At 42.9% G+C, this 17,090-nt stretch overlaps 5 protein-coding genes across 16 annotated transcripts; 2 read left to right on the plus strand and 3 right to left on the minus strand.

Annotated features, from left to right (window-relative positions):
* Positions 1 to 90: 90 nt before the first annotated feature.
* LOC108086553 (V-type proton ATPase 116 kDa subunit a1) lies at positions 91 to 7,163 on the plus strand. 8 transcript variants are annotated; one of them, XM_017183498.1, is made up of 13 exons: positions 91 to 175; positions 595 to 734; positions 1,156 to 1,332; positions 1,432 to 1,560; positions 2,881 to 2,981; positions 3,577 to 3,618; positions 4,053 to 4,179; positions 4,426 to 5,581; positions 5,646 to 5,863; positions 6,077 to 6,082; positions 6,249 to 6,459; positions 6,523 to 6,694; positions 6,760 to 7,163. In XM_017183498.1, exons 2-13 carry the CDS (start codon positions 618 to 620, stop codon positions 6,860 to 6,862), a joined length of 2,559 nt encoding a protein of 852 aa, XP_017038987.1. In that variant the 5' UTR covers positions 91 to 175; positions 595 to 617; the 3' UTR covers positions 6,863 to 7,163. The 8 variants fall into 8 exon arrangements, with proteins under 8 accessions (XP_017038987.1, XP_017038985.1, XP_017038991.1 ...); XM_017183496.1 differs by lacking the exons at positions 2,881 to 2,981; positions 3,577 to 3,618 and adding an exon at positions 2,304 to 2,461; XM_017183502.1 differs by lacking the exons at positions 2,881 to 2,981; positions 3,577 to 3,618 and adding an exon at positions 2,370 to 2,461.
* On the minus strand, positions 7,164 to 7,810 carry LOC108086556 (UDP-N-acetylglucosamine transferase subunit ALG13 homolog). Its single transcript, XM_017183506.2, has one exon. It carries the CDS (start codon positions 7,711 to 7,713, stop codon positions 7,198 to 7,200), a length of 516 nt encoding a protein of 171 aa, XP_017038995.1. The 5' UTR covers positions 7,714 to 7,810; the 3' UTR covers positions 7,164 to 7,197.
* Positions 7,811 to 7,821: 11 nt separating this feature from the next.
* Positions 7,822 to 14,653, plus strand: LOC108086552 (aminopeptidase N). Of its 5 annotated transcripts, none has more exons than XM_017183491.2 (8): positions 7,822 to 7,963; positions 11,019 to 11,718; positions 11,780 to 11,935; positions 11,998 to 12,714; positions 12,770 to 13,433; positions 13,498 to 13,703; positions 13,758 to 14,066; positions 14,124 to 14,653. In XM_017183491.2, exons 1-8 carry the CDS (start codon positions 7,942 to 7,944, stop codon positions 14,347 to 14,349), a joined length of 3,000 nt encoding a protein of 999 aa, XP_017038980.1. In that variant the 5' UTR covers positions 7,822 to 7,941; the 3' UTR covers positions 14,350 to 14,653. The 5 variants fall into 5 exon arrangements, with proteins under 5 accessions (XP_017038980.1, XP_017038981.1, XP_017038984.1 ...); XM_017183492.2 differs by having other exon boundaries at positions 11,022 to 11,718; XM_017183495.2 differs by lacking the exon at positions 7,822 to 7,963 and adding an exon at positions 8,093 to 8,371 and having other exon boundaries at positions 11,022 to 11,718.
* Positions 14,510 to 15,753, minus strand: LOC108086555 (UDP-xylose and UDP-N-acetylglucosamine transporter). The gene has a single exon (XM_017183504.2). It carries the CDS (start codon positions 15,644 to 15,646, stop codon positions 14,651 to 14,653), a length of 996 nt encoding a protein of 331 aa, XP_017038993.1. The 5' UTR covers positions 15,647 to 15,753; the 3' UTR covers positions 14,510 to 14,650.
* A 90-nt stretch (positions 15,754 to 15,843) lies between these two features.
* Positions 15,844 to 16,995, minus strand: LOC108086550. Its single transcript, XM_017183488.1, has 2 exons — positions 16,778 to 16,995; positions 15,844 to 16,707 (listed from the first exon to the last, which is right to left on the minus strand). The coding sequence occupies exons 1-2, from the start codon at positions 16,879 to 16,881 to the stop codon at positions 16,026 to 16,028; spliced, it is 786 nt and encodes a 261-aa protein (XP_017038977.1). The 5' UTR covers positions 16,882 to 16,995; the 3' UTR covers positions 15,844 to 16,025.
* Positions 16,996 to 17,090: the final 95 nt, after the last annotated feature.

Raw genomic sequence — 17,090 nt, forward strand, 5'->3', positions numbered from 1 at the left:
AATATTAAATACCTAGTAAATAAAAAAGGGAAACCCAACAAGTAATTTTTTTAAGTGAACTGCACGGTATACATTCGTTGACAAGCCACGGTCACATTGCATAGTTTTCTTTTGTCGGGAATTGGTCGGATTGCTGGAATTCGTAGGACGAATTTTATTTATTTTTAAGCAATTGGTAACTAATTATTCAATGCTAATAGCTAATAGTCCTATTAACATACAAAAGAGTTTCGTGATTAAGCAAAACCCCAGTGATTTGGTAAACTTGCTTGGGCCATAAACGTTGACATCCGGGTCCAACGTAGCACTTTCTTTTTGCTTGCCGCGGAGAAAAATCAATATATGTATGGGGTATAGAAATCGAATCTCCGCGCATATAGTATAGATTACAGATATCTCAATGAGGACAAGTGGACGTTCGCCCCCTAATTTTTGATTACCAGTCAGCGTAAAAATATGTATTCGACAAAGCCCAATATCTTTCAAAGAAACCCAGATTGCAGCCGCGTTTGTTGTGACCATGAATCATTAAATTAAATGGGAAATCATTGCATACATATGTGTACTGATTCAGTGACTCTTCTGTATTTTCAGATATCGGGGATCGGGCTGCCACAATGGGTTCCCTGTTCCGGAGTGAGGAAATGGCTCTATGCCAGCTCTTCCTACAAAGTGAGGCGGCCTACGCCTGCGTTTCCGAGTTGGGAGAACTGGGATTGGTCCAGTTTCGAGATGTAAGTTAGGTGGATTATGTAAAAATGTGGTTCAAGTAATAGCACAAGGGATATTTTAACATTAAACCTAAAAAGTTGTTCAGCCTGCAACTGCCTATTAAAAATTTAATGAATAGTTCATAAGTCGATTCCTCCAAATTTATTGAAAATTTTCATTTCTAAACGGATGAAGGCAACCACTGGACATACAAATTTGGTTAAGTAGCCACGTTCTAAATGTGTTTTTTAATTAATAGCTTTTCGTGTAAAGCCTTTCATACCTCTGTAATTTAATAAACTTAAAAGTATACTACATGTTACTTAAAACAGCAAATATATACTTTGCATTAAAACAACACCAATCCCAGTGCTGTTATTTGCCCGCAGTAAAGGTCGGATGTACTGAAGTTCTTAATAATAAAAAATAATCCTTAATCCACAGCTCAATCCGGATGTGAACGCTTTCCAGAGGAAGTTTGTTAACGAAGTTCGTCGCTGCGATGAAATGGAACGCAAGCTGCGTTATCTAGAAAAGGAGATAAAGAAGGACGAAATTCCAATGCTGGATACCGGAGAGAGTCCCGAAGCACCACAGCCTCGTGAAATGATCGACTTGGAGGTAAGTGCAAAACCCTCAAAACACTGCTGACAGTATGTGGTTTTTGGTCTTCTGTTTGCCAACCGTTTTGTTATTTATATGGCTTCTCCCGTCCTTTAGGCGACGTTCGAGAAACTGGAGAACGAACTGAGAGAGGTGAATCAGAATGCCGAGGCCCTGAAGCGCAACTTTCTGGAGTTGACGGAGCTGAAGCACATTCTTCGCAAAACTCAGGTCTTCTTCGACGAGGTAAGCAACCGCATAAGCAAGAATTAATGGGTATCAGCTAACAAACACGGATCGGTTACCGATTTTGAATTAACATATGTCGGCCAGAAAAGTGGCCGATAACTAACCAACTTCTCTAAGCAATAACCATTTCCCAACCGACAACACAAGTGTGGCAGACATGGCTTTTAGTTACATAAGCAATCTCTCCCAGAACCACACACTCAAAAGATTCCCCCGACCACTCTGCATGAATCTCCACCCCCTCCTTCTCCGTTTCCAAAGGCAAACGATATGTGCTTTACCTTCAATTTAAGTTTGTACAAATTTTTCTAATTGTGCGTTTATTATTGGTTATTGTTTATATCGAATGTGTTCCTGAAGAAGAAAAAAACCGTATATAGTATAAACTTAATGAAGCTGTCAAAAATGAATCATTCTAAAAAGTCATCAGACTTTTTTTGCTTTTTAAGGACACTTATTTTGTATTATTTTTCCTGACTGTGTTTTCCGACACACTGTTTATATATATACCTAGATGTTTGTACCACCTTATTGTTTAGAATTAATTTTTTATATTTTTGGTTATTTTATTATCCGTTTTTCCATTTTGTTTTTCCATATCAATCAATACACAAACAATCAACCAACCACTCCCCGACCAAAAATCAAAAACCGAAACAAAAACGCAAAACTGCACACAACACGAACACCAAAAAAAAATCACCCCCTGCCCCGCCCACTGCCGGTTGTGTTGCCAAAAGTCGGTGCCCACGGTGTACAAGTCGAGTGGTGCATACTCATCCAGCAAATATCGGCGCTATCCGCAGATGGCCGACAACCAGAACGAGGACGAGCAAGCGCAGCTGCTGGGCGAGGAGGGTGTCCGGGCCAGTCAGCCGGGCCAGAACTTGAAGCTTGGGTAAATATTGAAGCGGACCTGGGAACTGTTAACTGTGAAACGGGCATTGGGACAACAGACCACGACGAAACGAAAAGGAAAACTAAACTCAGGCCAAGACCCACTCGCTCTCGCTCTCCTGCTCCTCTCACTCCTTGCTGTTTGTGTCGCATCCTTGTACAATTGATGAGTGTTTCATGTGTTCCATGTTCCACGTGTTAGGCTATCGAATTGATTTCAAACATAAAGCACATCCTCTACTAGTTTGCTCTGGTGTCGGTTTCCAAGCTCTATATCCAATCCAATCCAATCCCCCCACAAAACCCAAAAATTACGATTTGGAGGCGGTTCAACTAACCTTTTCCATAGTGTTAACCCAAAGCTAATCCGTTCGTAAGTCACCTCGAAATGACCTTTTGCCCAACATTCACAATTTCTAGCAAGAAGGCGGCGTAAACCAAACGACCGAGTCGATGACCCGCGCCTTGATCACGGACGAGGCGCGCACAGCTGGTGCCTCCATGGGTCCCGTACAGCTCGGGTACGTATCCAGCAACCAGCATTCAAGATTGGAAAGGCGCACACTCGGGATTATATCTTTGCTCTACTAACAGGAAAATGTTCCTTGGGCGGAACTCTGCACTAAAAACAGTTTTTATGCCAAAGAACCATATCTGTGTTTATCCGTTTAATCCATAAAAAATGGATATTTCAGCCCTTACTTGTATAAACAACATTTTTTGGTTTATTTATATTTAAATAGCTTGTAAACAATAATTTAAATTAATGTTAGAATTATTATTCAAATTCTGCCCAAAGAAACTTTTTCTGTAAGTAATTTTCTTTAGCTCTTAACCAACGAAATGCCACACAAAATTATTGCTTATTGCCGCCAACGCCAAACTAACAAAAAGCTAAAGCAGCTGCGCCGCCAATGAAAACGATTAACCGAACCATGTCCATTCATTTCCACCAGCTTGGAGTCTCTCGGAATTTCGAGCAATAATTTTCTGTGCAAAGTTCCACAAGCGACCCGTCTAAAACAAATAAATTAAACGTCGTTCTCTTCTTATGTTCCTCTCTTCCCCACAAATACAAAAATGTCCAATCGAAAAAACTATGTTAAACAAATTTAGTTACATGGAGAAATCGAACGAACGTGAGGATTATCTTCCATGGTTGGTACCCTGCCCTTTTAAAAATACCAGACTAGGCCAAACAATCAGTCAAATTCGTATCCATTAGCCAACGAACAGCGCTCATCAATCTTTTTTGTATCCGTATTCGTATCGATCGGTCAATCAGCTGTATATATAGACATGTCATTAGCTTCGCTCGCCCCGCATTGCCTCTCAGCATTGTCCCTCATCCTGTCTAGAAATATGGGAGCCATCTAGAGTGCTAACGTTTTGCATTACCACCTGCCAACCCATCCAAGCGATCCCTCCCAGCGTCTCATTCATCCCGCTCCCTGCTCTTGCATCGCGCGTCCATTGGTAACTTGTGCTTGAGAGTTTAGTTTTCCTTGTTTGTCGTAAATAACCGGAATGACTCTGTTGGATGCCCAGTAGCGGGGATGTGTCACTAATCGCCGCTTCTCAATCCCCTCTAGCTTCGTCGCCGGCGTCATTTTGAGGGAGCGTCTGCCGGCCTTCGAGAGGATGTTATGGCGCGCCTGCAGGGGCAACGTTTTTCTGCGTCAGGCGATGATTGAAACGCCGTTGGAGGATCCCACCAATGTAAGTCCGGAGGACAATTTAATCTTATCGTTTAACACAGAAAAAAATTTTAAAATCTTATCTATATGCCTTCACAACAGTAGCATTCAAATGTCTGAGAATAAGTTTATATCAATTATTTGTACGCCCAAATTAAAAGACTCTTGACTTGTGCTCTTAAAATTGTATTGCCGAAAACACTAAAGCAAGAGAAGAAAATCCAATTCACAAAATTTAATAATTATCTCCATATCCTTGTTGTTCCAGGGCGACCAGGTGCACAAGTCCGTGTTCATCATCTTCTTCCAGGGCGACCAGCTGAAAACTCGCGTCAAGAAGATCTGCGAGGGCTTCCGTGCCACGCTCTATCCTTGCCCCGAGGCTCCTGCCGATCGCCGCGAGATGGCCATGGGTGTGATGACGCGTATCGAGGATCTGAACACTGTTCTGGGGCAAACGCAAGACCATCGCCATCGTGTCCTCGTTGCGGCGGCCAAGAACCTAAAGAACTGGTTCGTCAAGGTGCGCAAGATCAAAGCCATCTACCACACGCTGAATCTCTTCAACCTGGACGTGACTCAGAAGTGTCTAATCGCTGAGTGTTGGGTGCCGCTCCTGGACATCGAAACCATCCAGCTGGCCTTGCGCCGCGGAACTGAGAGATCGGGATCATCGGTGCCGCCCATTCTCAACCGGATGCAGACGTTCGAGAATCCGCCCACTTATAACCGGACGAACAAGTTTACCAAGGCCTTCCAGGCGCTAATCGATGCCTACGGAGTGGCCAGCTATCGGGAGATGAATCCGGCTCCGTATACGATCATTACCTTTCCCTTCCTTTTCGCTGTAATGTTTGGCGATTTAGGCCATGGAGCGATCATGGCTCTCTTTGGTCTGTGGATGATTCGAAAGGAGAAGGGACTGGCCGCCCAAAAGACGGACAACGAAATCTGGAACATTTTCTTCGGCGGACGGTACATAATCTTCCTCATGGGCGTCTTCTCAATGTACACAGGTCTTATATACAACGACATTTTCTCGAAGTCCCTGAATATCTTTGGATCCCATTGGCACATGTCATACAACAAGTCTACGGTGATGGAGAACAAGTTTCTACAGTTGAGCCCGAAAGGCGACTATGAAGGTGCTCCGTATCCTTTCGGCATGGATCCCATTTGGCAAGTAGCAGGAGCCAATAAAATCATCTTCCACAACGCCTACAAGATGAAGATATCAATCATTTTTGGAGTCATCCACATGATCTTCGGCGTGGTCATGAGCTGGCACAACCACACATATTTCCGGAATAGGATCTCCCTGCTCTACGAGTTCATTCCCCAGCTGGTCTTCCTCCTGCTGCTCTTCTTCTACATGGTTCTGCTGATGTTCATCAAGTGGATCAAGTTCGCGGCCACCAATGAAAGTAGGTTTTCTTTTTTTTAACTTTGCCCTATAAAACTCAATGGTAACTTTACATTCTATTTTAGAGCCATACTCCGAAGCCTGTGCTCCCTCCATTTTGATCACGTTCATTGACATGGTGCTTTTCAATACGCCTAAACCGGCGCCAGAGAAGTGCGAGATCTATATGTTCACTGGCCAGCACTTTATCCAGGTGCTCTTCGTGCTGGTGGCAGTCGGCTGTATTCCCGTAATGCTGCTGGCCAAGCCTATCCTTATAATGCAGGCTCGCAAACAGGCGAACGTAAGTAGACATTAGCTCGATGCACTCTATCACTTCCCATAGAAAAGCCCTCCATCAACATCACAACATATCAACGCACATCGCACTCCCAGCTCTCCACATTATACTAACTGCTTCTCGTTTATATGTGTTCCCGATTAACAAAATTAAAATCCCCAAAACCAAAACCACACCGAATAAACTAAAAAAAACACTCCAATCCACAATCCATAGGAAGAGGTTAGTTGTGTCGTTTGTATTCCAGTTGAGGTCGAACTTTTCTAACTTTTAACTATAATTGTTTATTATGTATTAACGTTATTTAATAATTTTTTTTTAGAAAAGTTCGACTTAGATTCTTTAGGTATCCAACATAAAGACAAACACTGATCCTACTCATTTTCAGGTGCAGCCCATTGCCGGAGCCACTTCGGATGCTGAAACAGGCGGCGTGTCGAATGGCGGAGGCCATGGCGGTGGTGGCGGTCACGAGGAGGAGGAAGAGTTATCGGAGATCTTCATCCACCAGAGCATTCACACCATCGAGTACGTGCTGGGTTCAGTCTCCCACACCGCCTCGTATCTTCGATTGTGGGCGCTTTCCTTGGCGCATGCCCGTAAGAAATCGAGTGAATTCTAGTTTCAAGAAATTACTTATCCCAACTATTCTAATTCGACAGAGCTGGCTGAGGTGCTTTGGACCATGGTCCTATCGATTGGTCTGAAACAGGAAGGACCCATTGGCGGAATCGTGTTGACCTGCGTGTTTGCATTCTGGGCTATTCTCACCGTTGGCATTTTGGTGCTTATGGAGGGTTTATCCGCCTTTCTGCATACACTGCGTCTTCACTGGTAAATTACTAGTTCCTTACGCAACTTAAACCCTGTTTTAACATAATGATTTTATAATCCTTTAGGGTCGAGTTCCAGAGCAAATTCTACAAGGGCCAGGGATACGCCTTCCAGCCTTTTTCGTTCGATGCCATCATAGAAAATGGATCTGCCTCCGCTGAGGAATAAATTATGCGGATTTAGACAAGGATTTAGTAGAGCAACAACCAAAGCATGTTGAGAGTCTCATTGCGTTAAATGAAATTACGAAATTAACCATTTAAATAAGTGGAATCTAACAGTTACAGTAACAAACAAATATGTACGCTTTAATGTTCAATTGTCGTGAATTTATCTATCTCATATAGCCCCAGCAAGCGTTAGACTGCTGATAATTAATGTTCTTCGTAGACGTTCTCGTGTTTATAAACTATAACCGTAAATTCATAATAAATAGCAAAAGCTTATCCCGCTAGGGATTAGCTACACATTTTACTTGTTTTTATGGGAATGTTTATTGAATTTTAAAAGGACATCAGTTCGTTAACAGCGGATACAAATTTTGTAAGGTTTTCTGGTTGGGTTTCATAGGGTTTTAAGGCTTCAAAGTCCAGGGAGATTAGTTCTGCATCCAAATCCTGAACTTTGCAGTAGTACAGATAGTTTTCAGAGGCCAACTGTTTGGCCAACTCCAATTGATGATTGTCCATGAGCGTATCATTTATAACAATAAGTCCACGTTTTCGATTATTTAGAATATCCATGCAGGTTCCGGCTCCTGCATGTCCGATAATGAGGTCCGCAGCTCGTATATCCTCCAGGTTCGGCCGAAATTTGTATTGCTCTACTTGGATGCCAAAGGTTTTTCTTATTAGGAGGGTTTCCACCTCTGTCAATGGTTGCGAATTTCCGTGCTGAATAACAAGTTTAGCGCACTTTCGGATCTGCAATGCTTTAAGAGCAAGTTCCGAAGTTACAGCTGATATAAGGGCATCAAATTTGGTTGTGCCCACAGTAATATATACGTTGTTTAACTCCATTTTTATGAAACTTTTAAAAACAAGTACCAGCTGATTCAAGTTTGGCTTCTTCTTTTTATTTTGCCATTCACCATGAGAATTTTTTAACGCCTTTAAGTTAAATGCCAGCTTGGAAGCTTAAACCGCCGGCAGTAACCGTTACTTTTGCAACTAGTTGTAAGTGTAGTGTGTTAAATAAATATAAAAATAATATTAAAGTATAATATCGGCAATTTGTAAGTAAGCAAAATGCTTAAATTCAATTTTAAATGTAAGTATTTACTTTCAGAAGAGCACAATTTATTTCTCGCGCGCAAGACTCAGTGAATTGCCTCATCGCGATCTCCGCTCTCGCCATTTCGCTCATTATGCTTTCAACGCAGCTCTTATTCCGCTTATTCCGTTTTCAACCGTTAAGCCTAACGGTTCGTCGCAAAAAATAAATAAGAACTGTGTAGCGCTTCGCAAATGTTCCTGTGCGAATTGAATTATGATTAGTTTGGCAGCTCGGCCTTAGTTCAAGTGATTTGTTTACATTTAATTTAATTAATTAGAAGCCTTTGAAAACCAAGCAGTGCTTCTGTGTACGTGGGTGACCGCAAGTTGCATTGGTGTCGCGCTCTTATAACAGTAAAGGTGTAAAAAGTCGGACAAACGGTTCCAGGACGGAGGTGAAACGGTAAATTGAATTATTCCCACGTTTCTGAGGCCAAGTGTGTGCGAGAGTGTGGGTGATTCTGGTGCGTGTGGGAGCACTGAAAACAAAAGTTTATTAAACTTTTAATAGCACATAAAATTGTCAGTTTTTTTAGTGTTACATATTTATTAAGCTTAAAAAATACATGTTTTGCAAATTGAAGTGATTTTAAGCATAGTTTGTGAATGATAATAAAACCTGCGCCCTTTGATAAATTTTTATCTGTGTGCGGGAGCCGGCTGCTGTTTGCACGTCGGAAGGTAATTGACTAATCAACACTTCATTTAATTTCATTTTTATTTCTGCACCCTCGCCATTTGTTTGTTTTGAAAACGCTTTTCAAGTTTGCATAGCATCTGGTACCGATTAAAATACAAAAAACAAATAGGAGATGCTACATATTATGAGAACCTCATGCAGGACCCATAAATTTGCCGGTCGAAAACTTTCCTTCTCTTGTGATCGCCAATTTATGGTGATCTCCCGCTTATTTACTATCCGAATTTGTAGAAATCATCTGGAGCTGCCCCAAAATTCAATTAGAGCACTCGTGCAAATTATCTGGAGGCCCAGCCAGCGATCGGGTACACGGGCCATCACTCAACAGACAATAAATTCCGCTCTCATGTTTTTTTGGATTGGAGAGCAAAAAAAAGAGCGATTAAAATTTAATGTCTTAATCGTGGGTGTGTGAAGAGCCAATATTTACATGTCTTCCCCCATCTCTGTCATATGGGGTCATAGTTGCCCCCTCAGTTTGCCAAATGATTTGTCAATATTCGCTTTCCCCACTAGCAGACATCAATGTCCTTGTGTTTATTAATTGGCTACACTTAAAGGAAATTTGTACAAATTATTTCTTTAAGTGGTTCGAAAATTGATTCAAAAGTAATATTACTTTAGTTTGAGTTCGGAAATGTTTTGATGTGATGTTTAAGATGCTGATGTCTTTTACTTAATGGATCGTGACTAACTGTTTCCATAGTGTACAAATTTTATCCATCACCATATGCTGACACATTGCCGGCGGCTTACACGCAGTTTACCAATGAAATATGGCTATAAATTGGATCCCCAACGAGCGACCCAGGGACTCCCGGAGGGCGGTGGAGTGGGCGGATGGTGGCATCGTATTATTTGCAGCCTTATTTTAATGAAGGTCATCGTGCCAGCATCGGGGTTGACTTCTGTACGTAGTTGTCGGCGTTTAATTGCAGCAATTTGCAAAAACAGCAGCCGCCAAAGGAGAAAGAGCACGGAGCCCCAACTGAAGGCTACAGCAGAAGCTGATCAAATTAATGTCATAACTCAATTAGCCGGCGGACATATTTGCATGAATATATAAGTTGATTTACGACGATGTTGTTGCCCGCTCAATTTGTGCTTAAACTTTTGCCAATTGATAATAGCGCTGCTCTACGAAGATTTCTCAGTTGAGCTACAATCTAAAAAACACTCTGCACAAAGACATTAGCTTTAGTATAGAGTAGCCAGAAAAACGGGTCGCAGAGGGTATTGACATATTGATAAGAACGAGTTCAATGAAATATCAGAGATCAAAAAGATCACCCTCTTTGTTTCAAAAATCATTTCTGTGGGTATTATTTATTCCATAGTTATAAGTACACTTACAAGTAATAGTAGTAAACAACAGTTTTCAGAAATACATTATTAATTTATCCAGAACTGCTCGGCTTGTTTACATTTATGCATCAAAAACCTCGTTTTACTTTAGCTTACTGATTTGGAATACCCGACTTAGACTTGGGCAACTTGTGTATGGGAATTATCACGAATTTAAATATATTTTTGATGACAGCGATACCGGGAAACACCCCTTCCCATTAAATGAAATGCATGTATTTCTCCAACGCAGACTCCAATAAAAAAACCTGTCAGGTTACTTAGTGCGCTTAACAAAAGCTAGTTTTAGCAACGCGAAAACCACCCATTCGTGTTTCCGGTCTTTATGCCCAACATGGGTGGGAATAATTGTAAGCACCTGGAAAGGATTCAATCATAAATTTAATAAAAATATTAATAAGAACTTTATAAGTTATTTTGAGTTCGAGAGCCATAAGTTTATATTAGGTAACAAAGGGTATACTTAAATTTTATATATTGCATAAACAATAATTTTTTGCTGCTCGCTGTAAACCATTAATTACGTTTCCCTCTGATGATGAGCTAATGAATCAGTTACATACGTTCTTAACAACCCCCTCCTCAACAGAGAACTAAACGATTTCCTACTCGAAAACTCTTTTTGTAAACCCCTTCCTGTGGCTTCTCCTCTCCATTGCAAGGACATGGCTCATGCACAATTTACGCAATTTAATCGGAACACAAGACAACCAAAGGGGTTGGCCCCGTGGCCAGAGAAACCACTTAAGTTGAGACCCGAGATTGCATACCGGTCAACCTGCAGTTTGGTATCGTATTACATAGGTTTATAATGTAAGGCACAACGGAAGTGGAAGTGGTGTGCTCAGATCCTTGGCTAACCGATAGCTTCTTCCTGTTTAAAGACTGGGGGAAATCAAATTATCTTGTTAGACTACGAGTTTATGTTCAGTCTACAGAATAATATTTGATGAAATTTATAAATAAATTTTTTTTTTATTCGCAGCAGTCATGGTCGTTAAAGAGATTCCGCTCCACGAGAACCTAAGCATGGAGACTCGATCTGCCAATGCCGCAACGCCAACAACGACCACCACCTTCTCTCGAGTGGGACGTCGATATAGTCTTTCCCTAACCACTGCCATCCTGCTGGCTTCCGTTTTCATCTGCACACTTCTCGCGGTAGGATTTATTGTCTATAACTTTGCCACGTGCGCTGAACCTGAGCCGGACTCCGACGAGGATATAGTATGCACTAGTGTGCATTTGAGAAAGCTAAAATCTGGACTGGATGGACCACCCAAATATGATCGAGATGTCCGTTTACCCCGCTCCATCCGCCCGCTTAAGTACAACATTACGTTGGAACCACAGCTCAGCGGCAACTTCTCCTTTGCCGGTACTGTTCAAATCAAAATAAAAGTGCTGGAGGACTGCTACAACATCACCATGCATGCCGAGGAGCTAAACATCTCGCGTAGCGACGTCTCTGTTCGCCGGGTGCTAGCAGGCGATGAGCTCGATGGGGACAGTCTGCGGATCCGTAAACAGTATCTAGTGGGAGCCAAGCAGTTTTTCGTGATTGAGCTGTACGACAAGTTGCTCAAGGGCGTGGAGTATGTGGTGCATTTGCGATTCGACGGAATTATTGAGGATTATCTGCAGGGATTTTACCGTAGCTCCTACGAGGTGCACAATGAAACCAGGTGAGCTAAAAAAAATACACGTTTTGAATCAACTTTGACTTACTCCTAAATTCTTTTTTAGGTGGGTAGCTTCAACTCAGTTCCAGGCTACAGATGCTCGTCGCGCTTTTCCCTGCTTCGATGAGCCCGCACTGAAAGCCAACTTTACCCTGCACATTGCTCGCCCTCGCAACATGACCACCGTCTCTAACATGCCCATTGTTTCCACCAACGATCAGTGAGTACTTAATTTCATTTACCAATAAGCAACACCTAAAACAATTTTCCTAAACCGTGTAGCGCCACCATATCGAGTTACGTGTGGGATCACTTTGCTGAATCCTTGCCCATGTCCACTTATCTGGTGGCCTATGCCATATCCGACTTTACGCACATCTCCTCCGGCAACTTTTCCGTGTGGGCGCGAGCGGATGCCATAAAATCGGCAGAGTATGCACTGACTGTGGGTCCAAGAATTCTCACCTTTCTGCAGGACTTCTTCAATGTCACGTTCCCCTTGCCGAAGATCGATATGATTGCTCTGCCTGAGTTTCAAGCAGGTGCCATGGAGAACTGGGGACTCATTACCTTCAGAGAGACAGCCATGCTTTATGATCCTGGAGTGGCAACTGCCAATAACAAACAGCGAGTAGCATCTGTTGTGGGTCACGAATTGGCCCACCAGTGGTTCGGCAACCTGGTGACGCCCAGTTGGTGGTCGGATATTTGGTTGAACGAAGGTTTCGCTAGCTATATGGAGTATCTTACGGCCGATGCAGTTGCCCCGGAGTGGAAACAGTTGGATCAATTTGTGGTCAATGAACTGCAAACCGTTTTTCAGTTAGATGCCCTCTCCACCTCTCACAAGATTTCCCACGAAGTATTTAACCCACAGGAGATTTCTGAGATCTTTGATAGAATTTCTTATGCCAAGGGATCGACTATAATCCGCATGATGGCGCACTTTCTCACGAATCCAGTTTTTCGCCGGGGTTTAAGCAAATACCTTCAAGAAATGTAAGTTACGAAAAATTTTTGTGGCTTATAATTTAGTAAATATATTTACCTCCAGGGCCTATAACTCCGCAACACAGGACGATTTGTGGCGTTTCCTAACGAATGAGGCAAAGTCCTCTGGGCTGCTGGACCACAGCAGAAGTGTCAAGGAGATTATGGACACCTGGACTTTGCAAACGGGCTACCCAGTGGTAAAGGTATCGAAGCATCCCAACTCGAATGTGATTCGCCTGGAACAGGTTCGATTTGTGTACACAAACACCACCAGGGAGGATGAAAGTCTGCTTTGGTGGATACCCATAACATTTACCACTGCTGCGGAGTTAAACTTTGCCAACACCCGACCCACTACTTGGATGCCACGAACTAAGTTGTATGAGCTGGAGAACAGGGACCTATCTACAGCTAAGTGGTTCATCTTTAACGTTCAACAAACGGGATACTATCGGGTCAACTATGAACTGGATAACTGGAAGGCAATTACCGATCACCTCATGGACGTGCAGCACTTTGAGGAGATTGCTCCGGCTAATCGTGCCCAGCTCATCGATGATGTGATGAATTTGGCCAGGGGTTCGTATCTCTCCTATGAAACTGCCATGAATTTGACTCGTTACCTGGCTCATGAATTGGGTCATGTGCCATGGAAGGCGGCTAGCAGTAATTTCATTTTTATCGACTCAATGTTTGTTAATTCCGGTGACTACGATCTTTTAAAGGTATTTATTTCAAATATTTATTTAATCTCTTTTGTTCATTTAAATCTAACCATTGTGTTTTTAGAACTATTTACTGAAACAGCTGAATAAAGTCTACAACCAGGTGGGATTCGAGGACTCGCAGGGCGATTCGGAGGATATTCTGTTGAAATTAAAGCGCGCCGATGTGCTGGGTATGGCCTGCCATTTGGGTCACCAGGAATGTATATCTGAGGCCAGTCGGCACTTCCAGAATTGGGTGCAGACCCCGAACCCTGATTCAAACAATCCGTAAGAAAATTTTTTCTAAAACCTAAACATAGTATTAATTCGTTTTTATTCCAGCATTGTGCCAAACCTTCGGGGAGTCGTTTATTGCTCGGCGATACAATACGGCACCGAGTACGAGTGGGACTTTGCCTTTGAGCGTTACCTAAAAACCAATGTTCCTGGAGAAAAGGACCTGCTTTTAAGTGCTCTCGGCTGCTCCAAGGAACCCTGGTTGCTCTATCGTTACCTGCGTCGTGGCATTGCCGGCCAGCATATAAGGAAGCAAGACCTGTTTCGGGTATTTGCAGCCGTTTCCAGCACTTTGGTGGGTCAGCAGATAGCATTCGATTTCTTGCGCAACAACTGGCAGGAGATCAAAAGCTAGTAAGTTAAAATACTCTTGCTTAGGAACGGAATATTAAATCATTTTTTTTCTTTCAGTATGGGCTCCCAGATGTCCAACATCCACACGTTATTCAAGTTCGCCACGAAGCGTTTTAACACCAAATTCCAGCTAGGCGAGTTCGAGAACTTTGTGAAGGACGCCCACTGGGACTACGACAGACCCATCCAACAGATCGTGGAACAGATCGAGACCAGCGTTGACTGGATGAACAAGAACTATAAGTCTATCGTAAAGTGGTTGCAGAACGAGGAGCGGGCGTAAGAAAAGAACCCTGCAGCTTGACTGGATCAACGCTGCAGCAGTATTAGAGTCCGCAGCTGCAACTGCATAAGATGGGCCATTAATGCATTTATGTCTAGTATTTATGTCCCGTGTTTTACCGATTTAATGTCGCCAAAGAGAAAAAGCCCTTGGCAGATCGTCCAGAGCATCACGTTTTTCATTAATTTTAATGTATGCCTTCTTTTCATAACAATTATGAGAGTCTTGTATTTTTAATTTGTACTTAAATGTAAATGTAAATGGAATATACCCTTGTTCGTCACAAAAAGTCGTGTAAAGCTTAGTCCTGTTTCACAGCCTGTGTTTTTCCTTGCGGAACTCTAATTACATCTGCAAACATTAAGGTACCTACGAAGACTAACAGTGTACCCAGCCAGTGGTACAAGGTGAATGGATTCCGAAAGTAAATAATCGAAAATACCAACGAGATGAATTTTCGAAGGGTTAAGATCAAGGTAACTGTCAGCGAGCTGCATTCCGTTGTCAGAGTGTAAACAGAACTGATACACAGATGCTGAGCGAGTACATTACCCAACAAATAGAGTAGTATTAGAGGCACTGCGAAGCCCAGGAGGGGCAGCTGGTAGGACACGCCTGCAAAGGCCATTCGCCAGTGCGTCTGTATATTTTCCTGCATCAGCAAAAAGGCGGGCAATGGCAACAGGTGTGTGTAATACAAAGCTTCCCTCGCACACTTGCCATGACGTCGGTACAGCAGTTCCTGGGTAATGCCCATGTAGGAGGATACAAACAAAGCCAGCACAAGGAGCAGGACACCAACCAGCCACCAGAATATATCCGCTTCTGCGGTTCCATCCACTTCCTCCTTCTTGCCATCCAAATCCAGGCTGGAAAAATATGTGCAGATAAAAATTCCCACGCTGATCATGACCACCGATATGTACTGACTGAGCCGATAGCGCCTCTTTAGGATCATCGTGCCCAAGCACATATTCGAGATGAGGGAACCGCCTCGAATGATCATGTGCAGCGTCATCGGGACATTAAACTCGAACACGTAGTTGTTGCATACGCTGGTCAAGAAGAACATGGCCACAAGAAGGGCATAGTCACGCAGGCTAATCACTCTGTTTGCCAATCCAAACCTCGATGTGAAAATGAAGCCCTCCAGGGCTATGAAGGCAAACTGGACGGCGGTTATCAGGTTTCCAGCGCCGGGATCCAACTTTACCAGGTGCTCCAGGAACACAACACCACTGCAACAGCCCAAAAACACGCCGCCAATGGCCAAAACAGCACGAGTTGATAAATTCATAGGAGTGGATTATTAAAGGTTACTCTTCCAACCAACTTTAACCTGTGATCTGGGCATAGCGAGCTTTTGAGCCAACTTTCTTTTTGGCCCAGCAAAACGTAAACAAAGCCAACAGGTGGTTATCGATAAACGCCATTTCTGGCCCAGCTGACTTGGGCTATCGGAAGCTAATCTCAAAGTAGGAATAAAATATGCATTATTAAAACCAAGATTTGTAGATTTATTTAAAAATTGTTATTACATTTACAAATCAAACTTAAAAACAAATTTCGTTTAATCACATTCGAAATAGTCGCACCAACAGTCTTTTTGAGCAATTACAAAGTACAATGATGAATGATACAAACAGTATATGATAGACAGTTTTTTTTGTGTTATATTAATTCTCCTTTTCCAGCAAGGCGATAATTTTGTTTAATTTTTCTGTCTGCTGGGCTTCAAAATTGTCCAGACGTTTGGCCACTAATTGCGCCAGCTTTTCGAATCTCTTGTCTATATGGTCCATGAGAATTGAGATATCCGTGGGAGCTGCAGCTTCCTGGGGCTTTACCTCCGCCTGCGGGGAACAGCCCTTCATCAGGGTCATAAACTGCTTGAATTTCTCCTCCTGCTCCTCCTTTTTTGATGGATACGTGCCGCCCCGTTGCAGCAGCTCCTGAATTCTTTGCGGATCCACTGGCCTAGGCAACTGGGTTGTTATGCCATTGGGATTGGGAGCAGTCTGCAGCATGGCGCCATAAACGCAAATTTCGTTTGCCGAGGTGAGCATCCTTAAGTTTATATCATTAATGCCAGAACGGTCAATTTCCATGTCATAGCGATATGGTCGGACAGGAACCTCGGCGTCCTCCTCCTCGACGCAGACTCCATAAATGGTTTCGCAGTACTCCTGGGACGGACCAATAAAAAGCTCTACCTTGGGAGCACTACAAACCAGGGTAAGAGCTGCGATTTTGAAGCGAGTCGGGATTTGGAACCTCAGCTCACAAGGTGGTGGCGGACTATCCACAGTGGAAAACAGAACAGCGCGATCCTCGTTTACGACATCATCCAAATCGGGCCTGCAAACAAAGGAGATTGCGAAATCACTAGATGAAAACCAGTTTCGGGGCGTGGAGTCCTTTGTCTTACTTTACAAAGACGTCTTCATCGGACAAACGGGTGGCCACCAGTTGTCCTAACTCGTTACCCGCAATTTGGGGCCAATTGCAGCGGGCAGTAACTTTTTCGCACATGGTTTTATTCACATAAAAGCTTAATTTTGAAGGAAACGAATTCAAAAAGAGTTTGTTTAGGCAACAATGAAAATCAAAACAACCAGTTAGTGGTGGCCAAATAGACCGATAACTGTCGCGGAGGATGCTAACCTGTTGCAATTAGTGGGAAGAGACAAGCTTATCGGAAATTTTATAAGGAATACTTCAAAAAGTAATAAAAATAAGCT

This window comes from Drosophila ficusphila, unplaced genomic scaffold (assembly GCF_018152265.1).
Source record: "Drosophila ficusphila isolate 14025-0441.05 unplaced genomic scaffold, ASM1815226v1 contig_791, whole genome shotgun sequence".
Lineage (NCBI taxonomy): Eukaryota > Metazoa > Arthropoda > Insecta > Diptera > Drosophilidae > Drosophila > Drosophila ficusphila.